Source organism: Oncorhynchus clarkii, unplaced genomic scaffold, assembly GCF_045791955.1.
Source record: "Oncorhynchus clarkii lewisi isolate Uvic-CL-2024 unplaced genomic scaffold, UVic_Ocla_1.0 unplaced_contig_8632_pilon_pilon, whole genome shotgun sequence".
Lineage (NCBI taxonomy): Eukaryota > Metazoa > Chordata > Actinopteri > Salmoniformes > Salmonidae > Oncorhynchus > Oncorhynchus clarkii.
The window spans coordinates 138712-152500 of record NW_027257936.1 but is presented as its reverse complement, the minus strand read 5'-3'; the positions used below and the strand labels follow the sequence as shown (position 1 = coordinate 152500).

The 13789-nt window shown below is 46.7% G+C and overlaps 1 protein-coding gene across 1 annotated transcript in view; it reads right to left on the bottom strand.

Annotated features, from left to right (window-relative positions):
• The window catches only part of LOC139393726 (dolichyl-diphosphooligosaccharide--protein glycosyltransferase subunit STT3B-like), a 74198-nt gene extending 68030 nt beyond the window's left edge, over positions 1 to 6168 (bottom strand). Inside the window, exon 1 of the mRNA XM_071142078.1 lies at positions 5614 to 6168. Within this exon, the coding sequence (XP_070998179.1) occupies positions 5614 to 5882 (269 nt within the window). The 5' untranslated portion in view covers positions 5883 to 6168. The remainder of the gene's footprint in view (positions 1 to 5613) is intronic.
• Between the last annotated feature and the right edge of the window lie 7621 nt (positions 6169 to 13789).

Below are 13789 nucleotides of genomic sequence, written 5' to 3'. Positions count from 1 at the left end.
CACTATAGTAAATACTGTATATACAGTTAGTGGATGTGGCTAGTGGATAGATAATGGATGGATGGTGGATGGATAGTGGATGGATGGTGGATGGATAGGGGATGGATAATGGATGCATAGCGGATGCATAGTGGATGGATAATGATAGGATAGTGGATGGATGGTGGATGGATAATGGAAGGATAATGGAAGGATAGTGGATGGATGGTGGATGGATAATGGAAGGATAGTGGAGGGACAGTGGAGGGATAATGGAGGGATAGGGGATGGATAGTGAATGGATAGTGGATGGACAGTGGGGGGATAATGGAGGGATAATGGATGGGCAATGGATGGATAATGGAGGGACAGTGGAGGGATAGTGGGTGGATAGTGGATGGACAGTGGAGGGATAATGGTGGGATAATGGAGGATAATGGATGGATAATGTCATCTACACCACAGGCATCCTGGAACTTGACCTTTATTGAGGACCTGGTCCAACACAGTCAGTGTTGTTTCAGTCAGGAGCAGCTCTGTGTCAACACTGTTAACCTCCTAATGTCTCTTCCCCCCCCCACACACACACACAAACACAAACACACACACACACGGGTTATTGACTGACCCACCAACACCGAGGATGAATTGTTCATGACCTCAGCCAGGCCAGAGACCAGCTGCATCGGGTTATTTTAAATGTCTGACTAGAACACTAACCCACCAACATGTCTGACTAGAACACTAACCCACCAAACATGTTGTCTGACTAGAACACTAACCCACCAACATGTTGTCTGGCTGGAACACTAACCCACCAACATGTCTGACTAGAACACTAACCCACCAACATGTCTGACTAGAACACTAACCCACCAACATGTCTGACTAGAACACTAACCCACCAACATGTCTGACTAGAACACTAACCCAACACCATGTCTGACTGGAACACTAACCCACCACCATGTCTGACTGGAACACTAACCCACCAACATGTTGTCTGACTGGAACACTAACCCACCAACATGTTGTCTGACTAGAACACTAACCCACCAACATGTCTGACTAGAACACTAACCCATCAACATGTCTGACTAGAACACTAACCCACCAACATGTCTGACTAGAACACTAACCCACCAACATGTTGTCTGACTAGAACACTAACCCACCAACATGTTGTCTGACTAGAACACTAACCCACAAACATGTTGTCTGGCTGGAACACTAACCCACCAACATGTTGTCTGGCTGGAACACTAACCCACCAACATGTCTGACTAGAACACTAACCCACCAACATGTCTGACTAGAACACTAACCCACCAACATGTTGTCTGGCTGGAACACTAACCCACCAACATGTCTGACGAGAACACTAACCCACCAACATGTTGTCTGGCTGGAACACTAACCCACCAACATGTCTGACTAGAACACTAACCCACCAACATGTTGTCTGGCTGGAACACTAACCCACCAACATGTCTGACTAGAACACTAACCCACCAACATGTTGTCTGACTGGAACACTAACCCACCAACATGTTATCTGACTGGAACACTAACCCACCAACATGTTGTCTGACTGGAACACTAACCCACCAACATGATGTCTGACTGGAACACTAACCCACCAACATGTCTGACTGGAACACTAACCCACCAACATGTTGTCTGACTGGAACACTAACCCACCACCATGTCTGACTGGAACACTAACCCACCAACATGTCTGACTAGAACACTAACCCATCAACATGTCTGACTGGAACACTAACCCACCAACATGTTGTCTGACTGGAACACTAACCCACCAACATGTCTGACTGGAACACTAACCCACCACCATGTTGTCTGACTGGAACACTAACCCACCAACATGTCTGACTAGAACACTAACCCATCAACATGTCTGACTAGAACACTAACCCACCACCATGTCTGACTGGAACACTAACCCATCAACATGTTGTCTGACTAGAACACTAACCCACCAACATGTTGTCTGACTAGAACACTAACCCACCAACATGTCTGAATGGAACACTAACCCACCACCATGTTGTCTGACTAGAACACTAACCCACCAACATGTCTGGCTGGAACACTAACCCAACATGTCTATTTGGTACGCCCCCATGGGCTCTCAAATCAGGCTAGACTTATTCTGCTTCTCTCGCCTGGTGTCTGGACATTTCAGAATCTGCAACAACAAAACGCTCCAGTTGTCTTCTACTTTGGTTCGCTATAATTAAAACCACAGACCCCCCCCTGCTGCCCTGCCAAGAGACACCGCTGTCTGGGTATTAAGAGGATCCGTTCAGATGTCTTCTCTAAAGGAACATGAGTCATACATGTCTTCATTAAAGAGCATCACAGACACCAGAAACAGGGAAACGGTGATGCTCGTCCACTATGTATCCTCTCTGTCTGTTAGTCAGTCAGCAGGCAACACCAGAGGATCTCTGGTGAAGAGGAGGACACACAGCCCCCCTCCTCTCTGAAGGAACATGAGGACCTGGGTCCTACATGTCTTCATTAAAGAGTATCACAGACACCAGAAACAGGGAAACGGTGATGCTCGTCCACTATGTATCCTCTCTGTCTGTTAGTCAGTCAGCAGGCAACACCAGAGGATCTCTGGTGAACAGGAGGACACACAGCCCCCCTCCTCTCTGAAGAAACATGAGGACCTGGGTCCTACATGTCTTCATTAAAGAGTATCACAGACGCCAGAAACAGGGAAACGGTGATGCTCGTCCACTATGTATCCTCTCTGTCTGTTAGTCAGTCAGCAGGCAACACCAGAGGATCTCTGGTGAACAGGAGGACACACAGCCCCCCTCCTCTCTGAAGAAACATGAGGACCTGGGTCCTACATGTCTTCATTAAAGAGTATCACAGACACCAGAAACAGGGAAACGGTGATGCTCGTCCACTATGTATCCTCTCTGTCTGTTAGTCAGTCAGCAGGCAACACCAGAGGATCTCTGGTGAACAGGAGGACACACAGCCCCCCTCCTCTCTGAAGAAACATGAGGACCTGGGTCCTACATGTCTTCATTAAAGAGTATCACAGACACCAGAAACAGGGAAACGGTGATGCTCGTCCACTATGTATCCTCTCTGTCTGTTAGTCAGTCAGCAGGCAACACCAGAGGATCTCTGGTGAACAGGAGGACACACAGCCCCCCTCCTCTCTGAAGGAACATGAGGACCTGGGTCCTACATGTCTTCATTAAAGAGCATCACAGACACCAGAAACAGGGAAACGGTGATGCTCGTCCACTATGTATCCTCTCTGTCTGTTAGTCAGTCAGCAGGCAACACCAGAGGATCTCTGGTGAAGAGGAGGACACACAGCCCCCCTCCTCTCTGAAGAAACATGAGGACCTGGGTCCTACATGTCTTCATTAAAGAGCATCACAGACACCAGAAACAGGGAAACGGTGATGCTCGTCCACTATGTATCCTCTCTGTCTGTTAGTCAGTCAGCAGGCAACACCAGAGGATCTCTGGTGAACAGGAGGACACACAGCCCCCCTCCTCTCTGAAGGAACATGAGGACCTGGGTCCTACATGTCTTCATTAAAGAGCATCACAGACACCAGCAACAGGGAAACGATGATGCTCGTCCACTATGTATCCTCTCTGTCTGTTAGTCAGTCAGCAGGCAACACCAGATAGGTGTAATACAGGTAGGTGATAGGTGTAATACAGGTATAATAGAGGTGTGATACAGGTATAATACAGGTGTAATACAGGTGTTATACAGGTGTAATACAGGTGTGATATGAATTCCATAGTGTCATTATACAATAACACCAACACTGTCAACAGATGATGCAATACTGGCTTTAGCTGGGCAGTAGCCTCTCAGACTGTCTCCTGTCAGACTGTCTCCTGTCAGACTGTCTCCGGTCATACTGTCTCCTCTCAGACTGTCTCCTTTCACACTGTCTCCTCGGATACTGTCTCCTCTCAGACTTTCTCCTCTCAGACAGTCTCCTCTCATACTGTCTCCTCTCAGACTGTCTCCTGTCATACTGTCTCCTCTCAGACTGTCTCCTCTCAGACTGTCTCCTGTCATACTGTCTCCTCTCAGACTGTCTCCTGTCATACTGTCTCCTCTCAGACTGTCTCCTGTCATACTGTCTCCTCTCAGAGTGTCTCCTGTCAGACTATCTCCTGTCATACTGTCTCCTCTCAGACTGTCTCCTCAGATACTGTCTCCTCTCAGACTGTCTCCTCTCAGACTGTCTCCTCTCACACTGTCTCCTTTCACACTGTCTCCTCGGATACTGTCTCCTCTCAGACTGTCTCCTTTCACACTGTCTCCTCGGATACTGTCTCCTCTCAGACTGTCTCCTCTCACACTGTCTCCTTTCACACTGTCTCCTCAGATACTGTCTCCTCTCAGACTGTCTCCTTTCTCACTGTCTTCTCGGATACTGTCTCCTCTCAGACTGTCTCCTCTCACACTGTCTCCTCTCACACTGTCTCCTTTCACACTGCCTCCTCAGATACTGTCTCCTCTCAGAGTGTCTCCTGTCAGACTATCTCCTGTCATACTGTCTCCTCTCAGACTGTCTCCTCAGATACTGTCTCCTCTCACACTGTCTCCTCTCACACTGTCTCCTCTCACACTGCCTCCTTTCACACTGCCTCCTCAGATACTGTCTCCTCTCACACTGTCTCCTTTCACACTGTCTCCTCGGATACTGTCTCCTCTCAGACTGTCTCCTTTCTCACTGTCTCCTCGGATACTGTCTCCTCTCACACTGTCTCCTCTCACACTGTCTCCTCTCACACTGTCTCCTCTCAGAGGAGAAGGAGGCATTGGCCTGACTGACGATTTCCTAGTTCTCCACGACAGGTTCTACAGTTAGACAATCCATTTAGTCTCATCAAATAGGCACAATTCCTATCGTAATGCCAATAGTCATAGACTAAATTCCTTATTCTCCTCTCACTAACAGAGTGTTTCCCCACTCGTCTTGAAGCAAAAGTCAGAGCTGTCAAACTCCGTGTAACACAGAGTCCTACAGACTTCAGTGACTCCCAAATGGCACCCTAATTCTCCATGTAGTCCACTACGGTAGGTGTCAGTTATTTGATGTATAGCCTATAGACATTGTCATGTTATACAAGTCAAAAATGCATATTTCTGCCTATGGCCGAATAGTCTTATTATTAGTCTATCCTGGAAGAAACCGCTAACTGTAAACGTCTAGTTGTTATGTAAGATCCGGCCAAACAGTTGGATAATAAATGAGGAAATGCATATAGATAGGCTAGGTAGGCTATAGGCTACTCTTCAGTCTGCTGATTCTTGTTTCCGGGTTCAATCCGCTGTGTCACTCACACCGCACCATTGTCCTCTTTATGAAGACGCGCGCTCTGCTCCGGATCCGACATGCACACAATTATTGTTACAATTTATCGTCACTCTGGAACTGCTACAAAGGATACGTGGCTGAGTTTATACCAATGTTGCGCTGCTCTGTCTGCTGTGTTGCCGAACATGAAATCAGAGCTAGATCAGTTAGAGCAGCATATTTCCAGTAGCGCGGTAGTTGTCTACATTCTCCATTATCGATGTGAATGATCGTGTTACTGTTTACTCACCAAGGGTCAAACTCGTGGATGATGCTCTCAAATCGGATGACAGCGAAGAGCCTGGCACTGAAACCAGCAAGCCAGGCCAGAAACAGGATGGTAAACGAAAGTAAGGACTGCCACCCTGCCGGCTGAGCTATCCCGGTGGAGAGAGCCCCCGTAGGACTACTACCGACGGTCCCCGCTGGACTGCTCCGTCCATTCCCAGAGAGAGAAGCTCCGATATTCGCAGCAGAAGCTTTATGCTTGCTATCGGAAACAGAGTGATGTTCCGCCATATTCTACGCCAGACCCCGGTTGTAGGCAGATCTGATCGGAACGAGAGAAATCCCCCTCCTGCTGCCACGCTCCACTGTCGGAAGACCCTCGCACCCTATCTGCACCTCTCGTTTCACTTCCAATCACCAGAACCCTATCCTTGGTATAACCGGACCGCTAATTCAAACCAAGTTCCCCCGATGGAGTCACATAGCAGCCGGGGTTGCAGTACCGCAGTAGCGCACGCGAACCGACGAGCTGCTCCTCCTTGGAAGTTGATGTCAGGGCGGGCGCACCGTGGACAGCAGGACCAGGAAGAGAGCTCAGCCTCTCACAACCAGACGGGTCCGACTGGGCAGGTCCACGGCGCTGTCATAACACCAATCACAAGAGAGAGTGTACAGACTGACAGGGACAGTAACCAATGGGATGGGATTCACACCGGATAGTCGTAGCGTCGTTGAGGAAGGATAGCGCACTAGCAAGTCCACCAATCATATGTCTAGGATATAATATCAGACTGAAAAGATAGCCAATCCGCTATCAACAGCGCGGGGTCGGTTTCACGGAAGAAGCCAATAAAATAAATGAAATCCGCGAGACATGCCTGCCACGAGAGCGTATACCACAGCAGCGTCAACCGTGTGAATAAGTACAGTAGGATCAGTAGGATACAGTAGGACCTGGCTACGAACAGCTGCCTCCCAGTGCGCACATACCAGCGGTATAATGCTCAGGCTGTCCAATGTCCTCCTTCCATTCAAAACAATCCTCCTGCTGAGAATGACACAAACAGGAAGTCACCACAGCATGTCGGGAATAGATTTATCACAATAATAACAGACACACAGGGTGAATTAGACCTGTTATTGTCACGTGGCTTTATTCTGTTGTATTATTTGATGTTGTGTTTTCATTTATTCTCACGGTGACGTCAGTCAGCAGCCACACTAAAACAGAGTACGAGATTAGACTATTACCCATACAGGACTAGTTTATCAGGATTAGGTTATTACCCATACAGGACTAGTTTATCAGGATTAGACTATTACCCATACAGGACTAGTTTATCAGGACTAGGTTATTACCCATACAGGGCTAGTTTATCAGGACTAGGTTATTACCCATACAGGACTAGTCTATCAGGTTTAGACTATTACCCATACAGGACTAGGACTAGACTATTACCCATACAGGACTAGTTTATCAGGATTAGACTATTACCCATACAGGACTAGTTTATCAGGACTAGGTTATTACCCATACAGGACTAGTTTATCAGGTTTAGACTATTACCCATACAGGACTAGGACTAGACTATTACCCATACAGGACTAGTTTATCAGGACTAGACTATTACCCATACAGGACTAGTTTATCAGGATTAGACTATTACCCATACAGGGCTAGTTTATCAGGATTAGGTTATTACCCATACAGGACTAGTTTATCAGGATTAGGTTATTACCCATACAGGGCTAGTTTATCAGGATTAGACTATTACCCATACAGGACTAGTTTATCAGGATTAGGTTATTACCCATACAGGACTAGTTTATCAGGATTGGACTATTACCCATACAGGACTAGTTTATCAGGATTAGACTATTACCCATACAGGGCTAGTTTATCAGGTTTAGACTATTACCCATACAGGACTAGGACTAGACTATTACCCATACAGGACTAGTTTATCAGGACTAGACTATTACCCATACAGGACTAGTTTATCAGGTTTAGACTATTACCCATACAGGACTAGGACTAGACTATTACCCATACAGGACTAGTTTATCAGGACTAGACTATTACCCATACAGGACTAGTTTATCAGGATTAGACTATTACCCATACAGGGCTAGTTTATCAGGATTAGGTTATTACCCATACAGGACTAGTTTATCAGGATTAGGTTATTACCCATACAGGGCTAGTTTATCAGGATTAGACTATTACCCATACAGGACTAGTTTATCAGGATTAGGTTATTACCCATACAGGACTAGTTTATCAGGATTGGACTATTACCCATACAGGACTAGTTTATCAGGATTAGACTATTACCCATACAGGGCTAGTTTATCAGGTTTAGACTATTACCCATACAGGACTAGGACTAGACTATTACCCATACAGGACTAGTTTATCAGGACTAGACTATTACCCATACAGGACTAGTTTATCAGGATTAGACTATTACCCATACAGGACTAGTTTATCAGGATTAGACTATTACCCATACAGGACTAGTTTATCAGGATTAGACTATTACCCATACAGGACTAGTTTATCAGGATTAGACTATTACCCATACAGGACTAGTTTATCAGGATTAGACTATTACCCATACAGGACTAGTTTATCAGGATTAGGTTATTACCCATACAGGACTAGTTTATCAGGATTAGACTATTACCCATACAGGACTAGTTTATCAGGATTAGGTTATTACCCATACAGGACTAGTTTATCAGGATTAGACTATTACCCATACAGGACTAGTTTATCAGGATTAGGTTATTACCCATACAGGACTAGTTTATCAGGATTAGACTATTACCCATACAGGGCTAGTTTATCAGGTTTAGACTATTACCCATAAAGGGCTAGTTTATCAGGACTAGGTTATTACCCATACAGGGCTAGTTTATCAGGACTAGGTTATTACCCATACAGGACTAGGACTAGACTATTACCCATACAGGACTAGTTTATCAGGATTAGACTATTACCCATACAGGACTAGTTTATCAGAACTAGGTTATTACCCATACAGGACTAGTTTATCAGGTTTAGACTATTACCCATACAGGACTAGGACTAGACTATTACCCATACAGGACTAGTTTATCAGGACTAGACTATTACCCATACAGGACTAGTTTATCAGGATTAGACTATTACCCATACAGGGCTAGTTTATCAGGATTAGGTTATTACCCATACAGGACTAGTTTATCAGGATTAGGTTATTACCCATACAGGACTAGTTTATCAGGATTAGACTATTACCCATACAGGACTAGTTTATCAGGATTAGGTTATTACCCATACAGGACTAGTTTATCAGGATTAGACTATTACCCATACAGGACTAGTTTATCAGGATTAGACTATTACCCATACAGGGCTAGTTTATCAGGTTTAGACTATTACCCATACAGGACTAGGACTAGACTATTACCCATACAGGACTAGTTTATCAGGACTAGACTATTACCCATACAGGACTAGTTTATCAGGATTAGACTATTACCCATACAGGACTAGTTTATCAGGTTTAGACTATTACCCATACAGGGCTAGTTTATCAGGACTAGGTTATTACCCAAACAGGGCTAGTTTATCAGGACTAGGTTATTACCCATACAGGACTAGTTTATCAGGTTTAGACTATTACCCATACAGGACTAGGACTAGACTATTACCCATACAGGACTAGTTTATCAGGACTAGACTATTACCCATACAGGACTAGTTTATCAGGACTAGGTTATTACCCATACAGGACTAGTTTATCAGGTTTAGACTATTACCCATACAGGACTAGTTTATCAGGATTAGACTATTACCCATATACAGGACTAGTTTATCAGGACTAGGTTATTACCCATACAGGACTAGTTTATCAGGATTAGACTATTACCCATACAGGACTAGTTTATCTGGACTAGTGTATCAGACTAGTTTATCAGGATTAGGTTATTACCCATACAGGACTAGTTTATCAGGATTAGACTATTACCCATACAGGACTAGTTTATCAGGATTAGACTATTACCCATACAGGACTAGTTTATCAGGATTAGACTATTACCCATACAGGACTAGTTTATCAGGACTAGGTTATACCCATACAGGACTAGTTTATCAGGACTAGACAATTACCCATACAGGACTAGTTTATCAGGTTTAGACTATTACCCATACAGGACTAGGTTATTACCCATACAGGACTAGTTTATCAGGACTAGACAATTACCCATACAGGACTAGTTTATCAGGATTAGACTATTACCCATACAGGACTAGTTTATCAGGATTAGACTATTACCCATACAGGACTAGTTTTTTCAGGACTAGGTTATTACCCATACAGGACTAGTTTATCAGGATTAGACTATTACCCATACAGGACTAGTTAATCTGGACTAGTGTATCAGACTAGTTTATCAGGATTAGGTTATTACCCATACAGGACTAGTTTATCAGGATTAGACTATTACCCATACAGGACTAGTTTATCAGGTTTAGACTATTACCCATACAGGACTAGTTTATCAGGATTAGACTATTACCCATACAGGACTAGTTCATCAGGTTTAGACTATTACCCATACAGGACAAGTTTATCAGGATTAGACTATTACCCATACAGGACTAGGTTATTACCCATACAGGACTAGTTTATCAGGACTAGACAATTACCCATACAGGACTAGTTTATCAGGTTTAGGTTATTGCCCATACAGGACTAGTTTAAGGTTGAGGATGAACCGGAGGTTCTACTGCGGTTTAGGCATAATACCAAACCTGTTTCAGCTCCTCTAAAAACATGATATTGTCTAAGCTCAGTAGTAAAAATTACTGCCGTTGATTCAAGTGGGTGTGCAGCATTACTACAGAGGAGAGCTGCATACACAAGAGAGAGAGAGAGGGGAGGGAGGAGAGAGAGGGGAGGGAGGGAGGAGAGAGAGAGAGAGGGGAGGAGAGAGAGGGGAGTGGGGAGAGGAGAAAGAGAGAGGGGAGGGAGGAGAGAGAGGGGAGGGGGAAGAGAGAGATGAGGAGAGGAGAGAAGAGAGAGAGAGGGGAGGGAGGAGAGAGAGAGAGGGGAGGGAGGAGAGAGAGATGAGGAGAGGAGAGAGAGAGAGGGGAGGGAGGAGAGAGAGAGGGGAGGGAGGAGAGAGAGAGGGGAGGGAGGAGAGAGAGAGAGGGGAGGGAGGAGAGAGAGAGGGGAGAGGGAGGAGAGAGAGGGGAGGGAGGAGAGAGAGATGAGGAGAGGAGAGAGAGAGGGGAGGGAGGAGAGAGAGAGATGGGAGGGATTAGAGAGAGAGAGGGGCGGGAGGAAAGAGAGAGGGGAGGGAGGAGAGAGAGGGGAGGGAGGAGAGAGAGTGGTGGGAGGAGAGAGAGAGGGGAGGGAGGAGTGAGAGATGATGAGAGGAAAGGAGAGAGAGATGAGGATAAGAGAGCTGCATACACAAGAGAGAGCGAGAGAGGGGAGGGAGGAGATAGAGAGAGAGGAGGGAGGAGAGAGAGGGGAGGGAGGAGAGAGAGAGAGAGAGAGGAGGGAGGAGAGAGAGAGATGAGGAGAGGAGAGAGAGAGGAGTTAGGAGAGAGAGAGATGAGGAGAGGAGAGAGAGAGATGAGGAGAGGAGAGCTGCATACACAAGAGAGAGAGAGAGGGGAGGGAGGAGAGAGAGGAGAGGAGAGGAGAGAGAGGGGAGGGAGGGAGGAGAGAGAGAGATGAGGAGAGGAGAGAGAGAGGGGAGGGAGGAGAGAGAGAGATGAGGAGAGGAGAGCTGCATACACAAGAGAGAGAGAGGGAGGGAGGCGAGAGAGATGAGGAGAGGAGAGAGAGAGGGGAGGGAGGAGAGAGAGAGATGAGGAGAGGAGAGAGAGAGGGGGAGGGAGGGAGGAGAGAGAGATGAGGAGAGGAGAGATAGAGAGGGGAGGGAGGAGAGAGAGAGGGGATGGAGGAGAGAGAGAGAGGGGAGGGAGGAGAGAGAGAGGGGAGGGAGGAGAGAGAGAGGGGAGGGGAGAGAGAGAGAGAAGGGAGGGAGAAGAGAGAGAGGGGAGAGAGGAGAGAGAGAGATGGGAGGGAGGAGAGAGAGAGATGGGAGGGAGGAGAGAGAGAGATGAGGAGAGGAGAGCTGCATACACAAGAGAGAGAGAGGGGAGGGAGGAGAGAGAGATGAGGAGAGGAGAGAGAGAGGGGAGGGAGGAGAGAGAGAGATGAGGAGAGGAGAGAGAGAGGGGGAGGGAGGAGAGAGAGATGAGGAGAGGAGAGAGAGAGAGGGGAGGGAGGAGAGAGAGAGGGGATGGAGGAGAGAGAGAGGGGGAGGGAGGAGAGAGAGAGGGGAGGGAGGAGAGAGAGAGGGGAGGGGAGAGAGAGAGAAGGGAGGGAGAACAGAGAGAAGGGAGAGAGGAGAGAGAGAGATGGGAGGGAGGAGAGAGAGAGGGGAGGGAGGAGAGAGAGAGGGGAGGGGAGAGAGAGAGGGGAGGGAGGAGAGAGAGAGGGGAGAGAGAGAGAGAATGGAGGGAGAAGAGAGAGAGGGGAGAGAGGAGAGAGAGAGATGGGAGGGAGGAGAGAGAGAGGGGAGAGAGGAGAGAGAGATGGGAGGGAGGAGAGAGAGAGGGGAGGGAGGAGAGAGAGAGGGGAGGGGAGAGAGAGAGGGGAGGGAGGAGAGAGAGAGGGGAGGGGAGAGAGAGACAGAGAAGGGAGGGAGAAGAGAGAGAGGGGAGAGAGGAGAGAGAGGGGAGGGGAGAGAGAGAGAGAGAAGGGAGGGAGAAGAGAGACAGGGGAGAGAGGAGAGAGAGAGATGGGAGGGAGGAGAGAGAGAGAGGAGGAGAGGAGAGAGGAGGGAGGAGAGAGAGAGAGATGGGAGAGGAGAGCAGAGCACATCCACTCTCACACGGTCTGCTTTCTATTCAAACACAAATACTGCTCACTACCTGGAACATTAATACAGGTCCACACTGACACAATACCAATGTGTGGCTTTTCTGCAACAATACCTCTCTCTCTCTTTGTCTCTGTCTCTGTCTCTCTCGCTCTCCCTCTCTCTGTCTCTCCATCATTATCTCTCTCTCTCCATTGTTATCTCTCTCCATCTCTCTCTCCAACGTTATCTCTCTCCCTCCATCATTCTCTCTCTCCATCTCTCTTTCTCCATCAATATATCTCTCTCTCTCTCTCTCTCTCTCCATTGTTCTCTCTCCCCCTCTCTCTCTCTATCGCTCTCTCTCTCCTTCTCTCTCACCATCATTTTTCTCTCTCTCTCTCTGACCAGGAAAACCTCCCTATACACTGATTTGAAAAGAAAAGCAAGAGGGAGAGATTGAGGGGAGTCTACAGAGTATACATGAAAAAAAGAGAAGCATTTTTCTTCCCGGGGACTCTATTGTATAATTACAATCAGTCGTGTTCAGTAACTGTCTCTATTGTATAATTATAGTCAGTAGTGTTCAGAAACTGTCAAACAAACCCTCACTTAGATTACCTTCCTTCCATACACTGCTCTAGAACAAAAAAGGGTAGAGGACGTTTTGCAAGCTGCAAAATTGTTATTTTTGTCCAAAAACGTTCCCAAAAGATGAGAGTTTGAGTTGTGTGTACATGTGTGTGCTATAGATTGTCAGAGCTTACTGAGGCAGGGGCGTAATCATTTCAAGTCAAATTGATAAAGGAAATCCTATTACTCTCCGCACCCAGTCTAGAATGGCTCCAAGCAGGAAAAGAACATAGGGAATGCGTCCCAAATTGCACCCTATTTCCCGATAATAAAGTGCCCTACTTTCAACCAGGGCCCATTAAAAGTAGTGCACTATAAAGGGAATAAGCTGCCCTTTGTGACACATTCATAGATTTCCTCCTGAAAAGACTACTGGATAGAATCTTGTTTAAAAACACAGTTAAACCCACACAGTGAAACCCACACAGTGAAATCCACACGGTGAAACCCACACAGTGAAATCCACACGGTGAAACCCACACAGTGAAATCCACACGGTGAAACCCACACAGTGAAATCCACACGGTGAAACCCACACATTGAAATCCACACGGTGAAACCCACACGGTGAAATCCACACGGTGAAACCCACACAGTGAAACCCACACAGTGAAACCCACACAGTGAAACCCACACAGTGAAATCCACACGGTGAAACCCACACAGTGAAACCCACACAGTGAAACCCACACAGT